The 12,172-nt window shown below is 44.2% G+C and overlaps 1 protein-coding gene across 1 annotated transcript in view; it reads left to right on the forward strand.

Annotated features, from left to right (window-relative positions):
* Positions 1-12,172, forward strand: part of glud1a (glutamate dehydrogenase 1a) — a 75,574-nt gene that overhangs the window by 50,098 nt on the left and 13,304 nt on the right. Inside the window, exons 7-11 of the mRNA XM_084321793.1 lie at positions 119-256; positions 2,371-2,508; positions 3,460-3,540; positions 7,957-8,080; positions 9,589-9,680. Of these exons, the coding sequence (XP_084177919.1) occupies positions 119-256; positions 2,371-2,508; positions 3,460-3,540; positions 7,957-8,080; positions 9,589-9,680 (573 nt within the window). The remainder of the gene's footprint in view (positions 1-118; positions 257-2,370; positions 2,509-3,459; positions 3,541-7,956; positions 8,081-9,588; positions 9,681-12,172) is intronic.

Genomic DNA, 12,172 nt, shown 5'->3' on the forward strand with positions numbered 1-12,172 from the left:
AGCCACATGCTAGCATAACACACTTAGCCACATGCTAGCATAACACACTTAGCCACGCATGGCCGGCCCCATTAGCGGCTTTTCTGATTTGAAACGTTATGGCGTTGTTCCTCCCCAGGGCTTCGGTAACGTGGGCCTCCACTCCATGCGCTACCTGCACCGCTTCGGAGCCAAGTGCGTGGGAGTGGGAGAGATGGACGGAAACATCTGGAACCCCAATGGCATCGACCCCAAGGAGCTGGAGGAGTACAAGCTGGTCAGTACAGGAGATGTTTTGTTTTGTTTTCGTTTGAATTTCAAACCTTTATTTAAACTTGAAAAGGCAACTGAGGTTTCCCTCATTTACAGACACAAGACGAGGGAAAGAGCAAGGATAAAAATCAATTAAACACGTACAACTTGATTGACAAAGGTTAGAGATCAAGGTTTTAAACTCTGAAAACTGAAACAGAGGGGATAATCTCAAGCTTTACGGACTGTTGGAGTTCATTCCATGAGCTAGAGGGCATCATAGCAAAATTCAGATTTATCCTGTTCTGAGCAAACTGGACCTTAAGGACCAGCCAGTCACTAGAACGGGTTCCATAGGTTCCAATGTTTGTTGTGCCTCTCCGTCAGAGGGCTAATAAATTACATCACCATAGTCCACAATAGCTGAATAGAACAGAACACAGTAGAATAGAGTATAGCTACAAGCTGCACAATACCACAGATGTGTTAGTTTGCTATATAATCTAATATAAATTGCAGTGAGAGCAAGAGAGTTCTCTGCCTAAATATGTATATACTCTGTCAGGATCTAGGGGTAACAGTACTGTATATTTGAATACCGTTTATGTCACAAATGTATCAGTACTAAATACCTATATGTCCCTATGCCATAAATGTCATGTATGTTGTCTGTCATAAATGTCTATATGAATTGAAAATGGGGGGGACCCTGATGGAAACAAGACAAACGTCTTTTTCAGGTCTGCATCCCCTTAACAATTGTGTGTATTGAGCCGTACTGTATTGTACCCATTCTGCAATTTGTTAAAGAAAGTTTTCATTCATTCATTCATGCCTCCATGTATTGAGGTGAACTGACTCCATTCAGTATACATGGTACAGCATGTAGCTGTGTTTGGAAAGGATGAGGCTGCCATCTAGTGGACGTAAGATGCCATGTCACATTTTACCTGGAAATGGCTAAATATGCCGCAGGTCTCTACAAACTAGCAACTGTTCCTGGTCATTGTTGCTCAAAATGGTCAATTATTGCCGTGTTTTTGGCTGTACTAATCGGTCGGACCGGGAAAAGCATTTGAGTATTTCAGATTGCCAAAAGCTATTACAAATCAGGGAGAAGAGTGCAAAAAAGGAGGCGAACACCCCCTCTCCTCTGTCCTCTCCCGTCTGAACGAACTACCAAAGTACCGATCAGCATTTTGATCCAAACATTTGTACTAGTAGACTATTAGAAAAAAAATCCTCACCCATCCACACACCAGGCAATAGTAGGCAATAGGCATCCAAACATTTGTAAGATTTAAGGTCTTCATCACCATGTTAGGCTAGGCAGCTGTATGCTAAGTTGCTAACGTTAGTCATTGTGAGATGAATAGAGATTGTCGACTGTTAAACTAAACCTACCGTGCTGTTTTTATTGGAAACAAAGTCCTTTCTGTTGGTATTCTTAATCCACTTCTGGCGAATATCTTGGTCCTCTCCTCTGCACGGCCAGGGAATCTATGTAAACTGTATGGTCTCAGACGGGGGCAATCTTCATGAAGTAAAGGCTTGTGTATTTCGCATTCAGTCTTTTTCAAAACTTGAAGTTTGCCACTACTGTTTGAGCAGCCCACCCGACTTCCTAGACATCGTTGCTTGTCAACAGTAACGTTGAATAATGTTAAAATGATAAAAGTAGAACATTTTACACTTCTTAGCACAGCTTACATTCCAACGCGCTCCGTGTATTGTAGGTACTGCGCAACCACAGTAATGGCGACTTGTTAAAAACGGGTACTTTGCGTGTATACTGGCATGAGCTGAAATCTCCTGCTTTTTCTCTTTCACTGGCAGCCAGTCTGCCTTTCAGAATTCAGCTTTGCACATGCAGATCATTTTATGAAATAGAACAGAATATATATATAATACGCCCATTATCCAATATACTAGACAGTACTGTACACTGTACAGTACACATGTTGCTTGTATGCATAACGACGAGTAGTCGTAACTATTGCAGTCCTGTTATATTGTGTTATTGATTTCACATTAATTTAATAGAATTTCAGCCTGTTTTAATCAATCAAATTCGTTATTTTCTTTGTCATGATATATTTTACAGTCCTTAATTTTTTTTTTAAACGTGTCTTCCATCAGGCCAACGGGACCATCGTAGGGTTCCCCAACGCCGCGCCGTACGAGGGCAGCATCCTGGAGGCAGACTGTGACATCCTGATCCCAGCTGCCAGCGAGAAGCAGCTGACCCGCAATAACGCTCACAAGATCAAGGCCAAGGTCAGAATACATCCAGCACAGTACTGTAGGAAGTATTATAGAGTCACTATGAGTACTGTAGGACGGAGATATAGAGTCACTATGAGTACTGTAGGAAGTATTATAGAGTCACTGAGTACTGTAGGACGGAGATATAGAGTCACTATGAGTACTGTAGGAAGTATTATAGAGTCACTGAGTACTGTAGGACGGAGATATAGAGTCACTATGAGTACTGTAGGAAGTATTATAGAGTCACGGAAGTATTATAGAGTCACTATGAGTACTGTAGGACGGAGATATAGAGTCACTATGAGTACTGTAGGAAGTATTATAGAGTCACTATGAGTACTGTAGGACGGAGATATAGAGTCACTATGAGTACTGTAGGACGGAGATATAGAGTCACTATGAGTACTGTAGGAAGTATTATAGAGTCACTATGAGTACTGTAGGAGTACTGTAGGACGGAGATATAGAGTCACTATGAGTACTGTAGGAAGTATTATAGTCACTATGAGTACTGTAGGAAGTATTATAGAGTCACTATGACTACTGTAGGATGGAGATATAGAGTCACTATGAGTACTGTAGGAAGTAGATAATATGGTCACCATGAGTATTGTAGAAATTAGATGTAGGGTCATCATGAGTATTGTAGAAATTAGATGTAGGGTCACCATGAGTATTGTAGAAAGTAGATATAAGGGCACCATGAGTATTGTAGAAAGTAGATATAGGATCACCAAGGTGTAGTAGACCAGTGGTTCTCAACCTGGGGGTCGGGGCCCCTCAGGGAACCACTGTGTTAGACAGAGAACAACGTTTATGGTTTCAGAAGCAGAGAGCAGAGTCTTCATATACTATACACAACAGTAGTTTGTGTTCCCATTAGGAGCAGCATTCATATCTGCTGGGTGTGATAGCGTCTTGGACGGACCAGGGTTACCGTTCTGTTCACCATCTCCTCAGATCATTGCAGAGGGAGCCAACGGGCCCACCACCCCCGAGGCCGACCGCATCTTCCTGGAGAGGAACGTCATGGTGATCCCCGTGAGTAGCCCACACAGACAAGTTGCTACTCACAATTCCTGGCCAGCCATGCTATTCTGCAGTTTTTTTTTTTTTTTTTAATATTTTTTCTTTGGCGTTTTAGCGCTTTATTTCTACTGGGCAGTCCAGTAGGGAGAGACAGAGGAGGAATGGGAGACAGAGTGGGGGGAAGACATTCGGCAAATAATGACGGGTTCGGGAGTCGAACCCGGGTCGGCCGTGTCGCGGCTGAGCGCGCTATGTGGTTCGCCACTGGGGCGCGCCTATTCTGCTGTTTTTAATGTAAGGCGAAATCTATACTGTCATAAGACGTCACACTGGGAACGTAATAGTTAAAATGTCAGCGAAATGCCAGTCCCTTGACTTCTCACCTATAGTTTTGGTGATTCTTAGTAATCCCAGGAAAAGACGCGATAATAGCGTTTTTAGTGGAATCCACTAAACACGTTGTAATTTTTCAACTGATTATCTAATCATCCTGAAATCAACGCTAGATTATCGTTATTATCCTTCCTCATGCAAGAATGAAAAGGGGCCTGGAGCGCGGCGCTCGGCCCCCCCACCCACCGCAGCCGACGGTAGAAAGCACAACACGGTACACACACCGCTTCAATCGCCGGAGAAAGAAATATCAGATCAACGCAAGATTTTATATATAGTGTTCTTACCTTGTCTCTGATGTAATGCAAAAAAAAAAATCCAATTATCTGATCGGCATTTGAAGTACTGGGCGCGGAGGTCCGTGCCACGTTCAACAGCATTGCATATTGAGGGGGGGGGGGGGGGGGGGGGGGGGGGGGCAGCCTTGCAGATGTATCGTTGAAACAGGTTACCTCAACGGAGTATTTAAACCCCGCCCGCACGGCTCAGCTCGGCCCAGATAACAAACCACAGCGTTTCTAATGTAGTGCAGTTGCTGCCACAATGCGTTAGGGGGCGGTATTGACCGTCTGCAATCGCAGACACACTCAGAACAGTATGCACGCAAGGTGCCTCGATGAATTATGAATGGCAATAGCCAATAAAATAAATAATGAGTTAAACACGTGTATATATACGTGATTGGCCGTCAAGCACTGGCTCCCAATCACGTATATATATACCGTAATTCCTCTAATAGTAACCGGGTCTCAAATACAAGCCGGGTCTCTATTAATGGCCAGGTGCGCTCTTGAGCTAAGCAATTATAAGCCGGCCTCCTAATACAAGCCGGGTTACTAATATACTGAGCTGCATACTGAGCTAGTTACTTGATTTCACTTTGAAAACGTTGAAATGACCAGTGACCACCTGTAATTGCACTGTTTACTATTTCATACAGTACTTGGTTTCAATAAATGAACCCAGTACATTTTACTGGGTTCAAACTGACACAAAATGTTGATTTATTCATTATGATCCGTTTGAAAATTTGAAATATAGGCCTCCCTCTTATACAGACCTCCTCCTAATACAAGCCTGGTACCCGCTACAGTTGAAACAAATACAAGCCGGGGTTACTATTAGAGGAATTACGGTACGTGGATGGCCCCGAATGTGTTAAAAATCCACTATCAGTCAACCTCTAGTTCCCATGTGATCCGGTGTCCTGGATGCGTCTATACTTTCCACAACAAATTTGTGTTTTTGCGTTCGAGTTTTGCGCTCTGATTGGCCAGGTCATGTGACATGTGCGCCAATCGTGGGACGGCAAGTTCTGCGCCTATTTCCGGGTCGAACAGCCTGCAAACTACCTAACGCCTAGTTTAACCTTAGGCGACTCTTTTGCAGTTGGTTAAGGTTAGAGTTTGGAATCAGGGCAGGCGTTCTATCACCCTGCTCTAAGACAAACTCTAACCGTAACCAACTTCGAAAGAGCGCCTAAGCTTAACCATCCAAAAACTTGCGGTCCCACGATTGGGCGTACACGTCACATGACCTGGCCAATCAGAGACGCGGAAACACGACTTTGTTGTGGAAAGTATTCAGGCGCCCTGGATGCCTACATCTTTCACTGATGGTTACCGTGACCCAAATATAAGAGTTGCGACCCAGATTCTGTCTTTTGGTAGCCTAAATCACAAACTATTGTTGAAGAGATGGGCTTTTATAAGAAACTCCTTCTTTCTCTCATATGGATTTGTGCCAGTGTGTTCTTTGATTGACATGTTGACAGCAGAATCAGTTTGTTGTATTTCATCCTGAGCCCTATAATCCTCGTGATTTATGACTTATGGTTATTGATTAGGAGTGTAAAAGATAATCAGTGCGATTGTGATGCGAATATGGAAATCCAGCTGCATCCATCTGTAAAACTGTATTAATCAATATGAATAAAAATGTATGTCTTTTCATCTATTCGATTTATTTATAGACAGAACGAATGACTTGGTGCAAGGTTTTAATTGCATATATACCGTATACATCACTTCTGCCACATTTTCATAGCTAATCGCTTTAAACAATTAAAGATGAATCAAATCTTATGATGCATTTACTCTCGCTGAATAATCTGAACTGAGTCGTTGTTTGATTGAATGGTTAAATCCCGACAACTCAGAGTCAGTTTACCTCGTCATGTGACATTTATAAAAGGGCAACATCTCCTGTTCTTTACACAGTGACTCAGTATTGTTTCCACTGTGTACAATGGCATATTATCTTAATTCATACCATAAGAATACAGTGTCATTCGTGGAAATTTATTACATCTGGGTCATAAGATAAGATATTCCTTTATTGATCCCCTTGGGGAAATTCGGGCGTCATAGCAGAATGGGGGAGGGGGGGGGGGTAGGTACAGATATGGGCAGGGTAATAGTAGAAGGACATAAGTCAATAAAAATAATTCTGAATATAAAAAATATGAGGAAAATATACAGTGTGAACAATATAATGAACTGAATATAAAAATATGAAAAAAATAAACAGTGTACACAAGGTGCAGGTGAGAGTCTGTACCCTAACTGGCATGATATACGTTGTAGTGAAGTTGCAGGTTTTGGTGGTTAACTTATTCTGCGCCATCGCTTAATGCGCGAGAGGGCGCTAGAACGCCACCGCTTTAATCAATGGGGGGGACTGCGAGATTTGCGAGTGCTTAAAATATATCTTAAATAATAGCTATGGGTCTAATACACCTGTCGATTATCAGTGAGTTGCTTCCAGTCAACATGTACGAAACGGATAGTTTTTCATCGGTTCATTTCCGTTTTATACCGTTTTGAATATGAGTATAGTTTTGGTGATTCTTTTAGTAATTCCAGGAAAAGACGCAATAATAGCCCTTTAGTGGAATACACTAAACATAAACACATTGTAATTTTTCGCCTGATTATCGAATCTTCCTGAAATCAACGCTAGATCATCATTATTATCCTTCCTCGTGCAAGAATGAAAAGAGCCCTGGACCGCGGCACCCCCCCCCCCCCCCCCAGAGAAGAAAAGAGAGGAGGAGAGAGAAGAGATGAGGAGCTCCAGCCTGTGCTGGAAAATAGAACTGAATATTTGTAATTCTGAACGTGAAGCAGGGCATGGCTGAAAAAGAGCCTCCGTGCTCAGAGAACCTATGCTGGGTAAATACAAGTCAAAGAAATAATAAATTAGCAACAGACTAATTCAATGTGCCTTGTCTGTCTCTGTGCCGGTTCAGTGTCCCGTCTGCCTTCCCTGACTGTGGAGGACACGTACCTGAAGCGTATGGATTTTGAACTGTAGGGCAATTTTACAAATGGAATATTTTATTGACTGGGCGAATCATAAAATGTCGATAAGTAATATAAATCGGGGGGCATATTCACAAAGATTCTTCTGGCAGCCTCAGACCCACTCCTATCCGAGCTCTGGGAGGGTCATCAAAGAGAAGCCACCTATTCTCGGTCCGAGCTCCACAATGGTGGAACAAACTTCCCACCACAGTTAGGACAGCCGAAACCCGACAGCTAAAACCCGAGCAATCTTTCGCTGTCAACTAAAAACACACTTCTTCAATTCATATCTGAAATGAAAAAAAAAAAAATGAAAAAAAAACGACGAACTTTCTACTATCATGCACTTTTCCACTAATTAATATTCCATGTCTATATTACTACCTACTATACTAATATGCACTCAACACTGCAGCACCCAAGTTTCAACACTGTTTGATGAACATTGTTACTCGGCTGTAAGAGTTGTACCCTTCCTGCTGACTTGTCCTACAGAACTTGTAAGTCGCTTTGGATAAAAGCGTTCAGTTAAATGACTAAATGTAATGTAAGGCTGATCCGGGGTCCGTGACCAGGAGCACTTGTCTTAATGACCTAATTCAAACTTAACAGGCTGAAGCTGACTCCAGATCAGTGCTGCAGTGACCTTGGGGGGTACGCTGGCGCTTGGTACGTGTAACACGCGTGTGTCTCGTGTGCTAGTTTAGTGTGCTGTCTTCGTCCCCTGCAGGACCTGTACCTGAACGCGGGAGGTGTGACCGTGTCGTACTTTGAGTGGCTGAAGAACCTGAACCACGTCAGCTACGGTCGCCTGACCTTCAAGTACGAGAGGGACTCCAACTACCACCTGCTCAGTGAGACACTTTTCTGCTTTTATATTTATATTGAATTGAAATATTGAAATCTGTCTATTTCACATTTTTCCTATTTACAAACTTTATAAAAAATTACATAAAAACTAGTGCTGTCAGGCGATTACAAAAATGTATCTAATTAATTACAGGATTTGTAATTAATGAATCTAATTAATCGCATTTTAATCGCATAACCATTTTATGCCTGATATTCTATATTCTATAATCATATTTCAAATGTGAAATCATGTGTCCGGATGGCAGAATTCAGTACTGTATCTACAAAACCTTCTGTTTAATCATCTTCCATCTATTAATTTGCTTAGATTTTTCAGGTCTGGTCAATTTTAGCATGGTGTTATTCACAGTGAAAGATAAAAAATTGTTTATTGATATTCTCATTTGGTTCATTACAATTTACTCAAGCCTAGTAACAGACACAGTATTTCTGACACTGGGAATACATTCCCTGAGATCCATTGATGTCCCTAGAATCAGATACCAAGAACATGCAAATGGACCATATTAAAAAAAAGTTTGTAAATGTGTATTCTACGTTCTTATGGAATGAATGAGATCAAAATATTTTATTTTTAATTTTTTTATGAATTTTGAGTTAATTTTCATAACGCGATAATTTGCTGTGTAATTAATTAATCTAATTAACGCGATAAACTGACAGCCCTAATAAAAACATAACCCCCCCCCACTGCCCCAGTTAAACCGCCCTCCCCAGGTAAAACAACATGGGGGGGATAACATACAACAAAGGTGAAGGACTGGATTCAAACCCAGGATGTTGCGATTCCCACAGTTTCATTCACATTTCTGCAGTGAAAATAATTGTACAAGATGTTTGTTATCTGAGATAAAGGGTCCACCAGCTCAGTGGTTCTACTCCACTACCGTTTCCATTAGCTGCCCGGTATTAAAAGTCTAATTTCACACCAGTCTGAACATCTAGCCACACAGACAGCGTTTCCATCTCTGGAGAAATGTAATGTGTAAATGTAATGTGCCCACCTCATCCCCAACCCTGCAGAGTGTGAGACATTCTGGGAAAAGTCTGAAATGGTTTTCTTGAAAGAACTCACCCCATGCCGCGCCTTTGTGTCTACTCAAGATAAGATAAGATAAGATACGATACGATATGATATGATACGATATTTCTTTATTGATCGCCTTGGGGAAATTCGGGCATCATAGAAGCATGGGGAGGGGGGAGGGGAGCTACAGGTATGGGCAGGGTAATAGTAGAAAGCCATAAATATGGGCAATACAATTAGATCTGAATATAAAAATAGGACAAAAATAAACAGTAAATAAAAACTATAATTAACTCTGAATATAAACACACTTAGTGGTCAGACATTCCTAATAGTTCTCAGTGTAACAGTGTAAACAAAGGTGCAGGTGAGGGTCTGTATGCCCTATCGGTCATATTATACGTTACAATAAATATAGGCAACAGCATGGAGGCTCCATCCACTCATGGTCTCTCCCTACAGTGTCTGTGCAGGAGAGTCTGGAGAGGAAGTTTGGTAAACATGGAGGAGCCATCCCTGTGGTGCCCACCGCCGAGTTCCAGACCAGGATCTCTGTGAGTGCACACACACACACGCACGCGCAAACACACACACACACGCGCAAACACACACGCACAGGTGCGAACTCAGACAAGCAGCCACAATTCAGGAGCCAGGAACTTACATAACCACTGTCTCAGTTCCTGAGTCCTCAAGCACACTCACTCCCAGGCAGGGCTTGACATTAACACGCGCCACCCGCCAAATGCGGGTAAAATTCGGCAGTGGCGTGTAACTCTGTCACTCTTACCAGCCACTTTGGCGGGTGACCTTTTTTCATTTACCCATCACCGCGAAGCCGGCCCTCAATTAATATCGCCGCGGGGGGCATAATCCCACGGGACAATGCATTGGGAAATTGAGTGCCACAAGGACATCTACCCCGTGAATATTTTCGCACGGATCGGAATATGGGCACACGCGCGGGAGCTCGTGCAAAATCGGCGTGATTTTTCCACGTCACGCCCCGACCTTTTCCTGACGTTTTCGCTGATGGAAGTGCATTGGGAAACCGTGCCCCCCACCGAGTTCTACCCCCGGGAGAAATCTCGCATCGATCCGCGCACGGGTGCGCGCGCGTGGGAGCTCGCTCAAAATCACCCATTTCATTCCACGTCGCGCGAAACCTTTTCCCCGACGTTTGCGCTGATGGACGGGCATTGGGAAGTTGTAGAACCGACCGAGATCTACCCCCGTGAATATTTCCGTGGGGATCGGAATACGGGTGCGCGTGTGGGAGCTCGCGCAAAATCACAGTTGCCCCCCTTTGGCTAACTAAAGAGAGGTCACAGCTGACCGCCGCTTGCCTCGCGCTTCATTGAATTTCTTCACTTTGACATTCGGAAGCATTGCTGCCTGTCCTTGGGGACCATTGCAGCGCTTTAGGCAAGGGCGTTTTCACCGTCCATCGTACAGTGTCAGCGTCTGACATGATGTTTCGGGTTGGTCGGAGTGTTCACTCTTCCAGAGAATTTCTTCACTTTGACACTCTCATTGAGTTTCGACCCCAATCTGTAGACCTCTGGGCGGCCGTTGTACATTCCCCGTCGTAGGGTCGTGCTTCGGAAGCAGGACGCCCCTCGGCATAGTTTTGGTGCTCTGCCCCTACACCAGAGGGGGAGGGTGTTTGACCACCTCTCAGCCAGGGATGACGCGCTCCTGCACTGCGGGCTGCATCCGCACTCCTGCCCGCAGGCTCTCACTGCGCCTTCCAAGGCCCTGGTCCATTCAGCCAGAACGGCCTAAACGGACAGCCGATACCTTTTCCGCAGCCAAACTACCTGCTCCCTGTTTTGCCTACTAAATCTGTATGGTTTTTTAGACCCAGATTTTTCATAAATCTTTCGTCGAATGTAGGGGCGACTTCCCATAAATTTTTTGAAGAGCCCATCATTAAAGCCAAACCCTTTGTTGCTACAACAGCTCTAGGAATCTCTCTTACAGGCACCAGGCGCCGCCGCCCTTTGAGATCGGCCATCATGTGTCATGGCCGTGCATCTTGGGGCGGCCGGAGAGCTCATTTAGATGCACAAGCCGACTCTTATTTAGCACGGACTTTCACAAGGAAACGACGGAACGCTCACACGGAACGACTCAATTCCAGGCCCCACCACGATTCATTCCCAAAGGAATTCCACCGAAAAGTCCATACCAGTTTACTCATGTGAACATATTGTGGCACAAGCCTCACCTTACAGGAACCCTACCCTGCTGGAGCTGATGTTGAGAGATGCTGAGAGAGAGAGGAGTAATGTGATCTGGATGAGTCACGCTGTGGGCGGAGCCAAGTGACTGGGCAGTGGTTTTCACATGCCGGGTGTGGATGACTCACGTGACTGGGCAGTGGTTTTCACATGCCGGGTGTGGATGACTCACGTGACTGGGCAGTGGTTTTCACAGGCCGGGTGTGGATGACTCACGCTGTGGGCGGAGCCACGTGACTGGGCAGTGGTTTTCATAGGCCGGGTGTGGATGACTCACGCTGTGGGCGGAGCCACGTGACTGGGCAGTGGTTTTCACAGGCCGGGTGTGGATGACTCATGCTGTGGGCGGAGCCACGTGACTGGGCAGTGGTTTTCACAGGCCGGGTGTGGATGACTCACGCTGTGGGCGGAGCCACGTGACTGGGCAGTGGTTTTCACAGGCCGGGTGTGGATGACTCGCGCTGTGGGTGGAGCCACGTGACTGGGCAGTGGTTTTCACAGGCCGTGTCAGGACCCTGGGTCTGGGGAAGATTAACACGGGAGGTGTTCAGGAAAAAACACTGAGTTTTGTATAAATGTACTACTGGCCAAATGCCTGCCATGTATTAACTGTTTGTAATAATAATAATAATAATATATTTGTATAGCTCGTTTCATAAAATAAGTGCTTCACAGTAGCAAAAAAAAGACATAGGCATAAAATTAGCACACAATTGGCAGATCAAGAGCAATGCATAGTGCAGACATAAAATAAGTATAAAACGAGCATCAAAATAGAACTTCACATGATCTAACATCCCAAT

This window comes from Notolepis coatsorum, assembly GCF_963971535.1.
Source record: "Notolepis coatsorum genome assembly, chromosome: 9".
NCBI lineage: Eukaryota > Metazoa > Chordata > Actinopteri > Aulopiformes > Paralepididae > Notolepis > Notolepis coatsorum.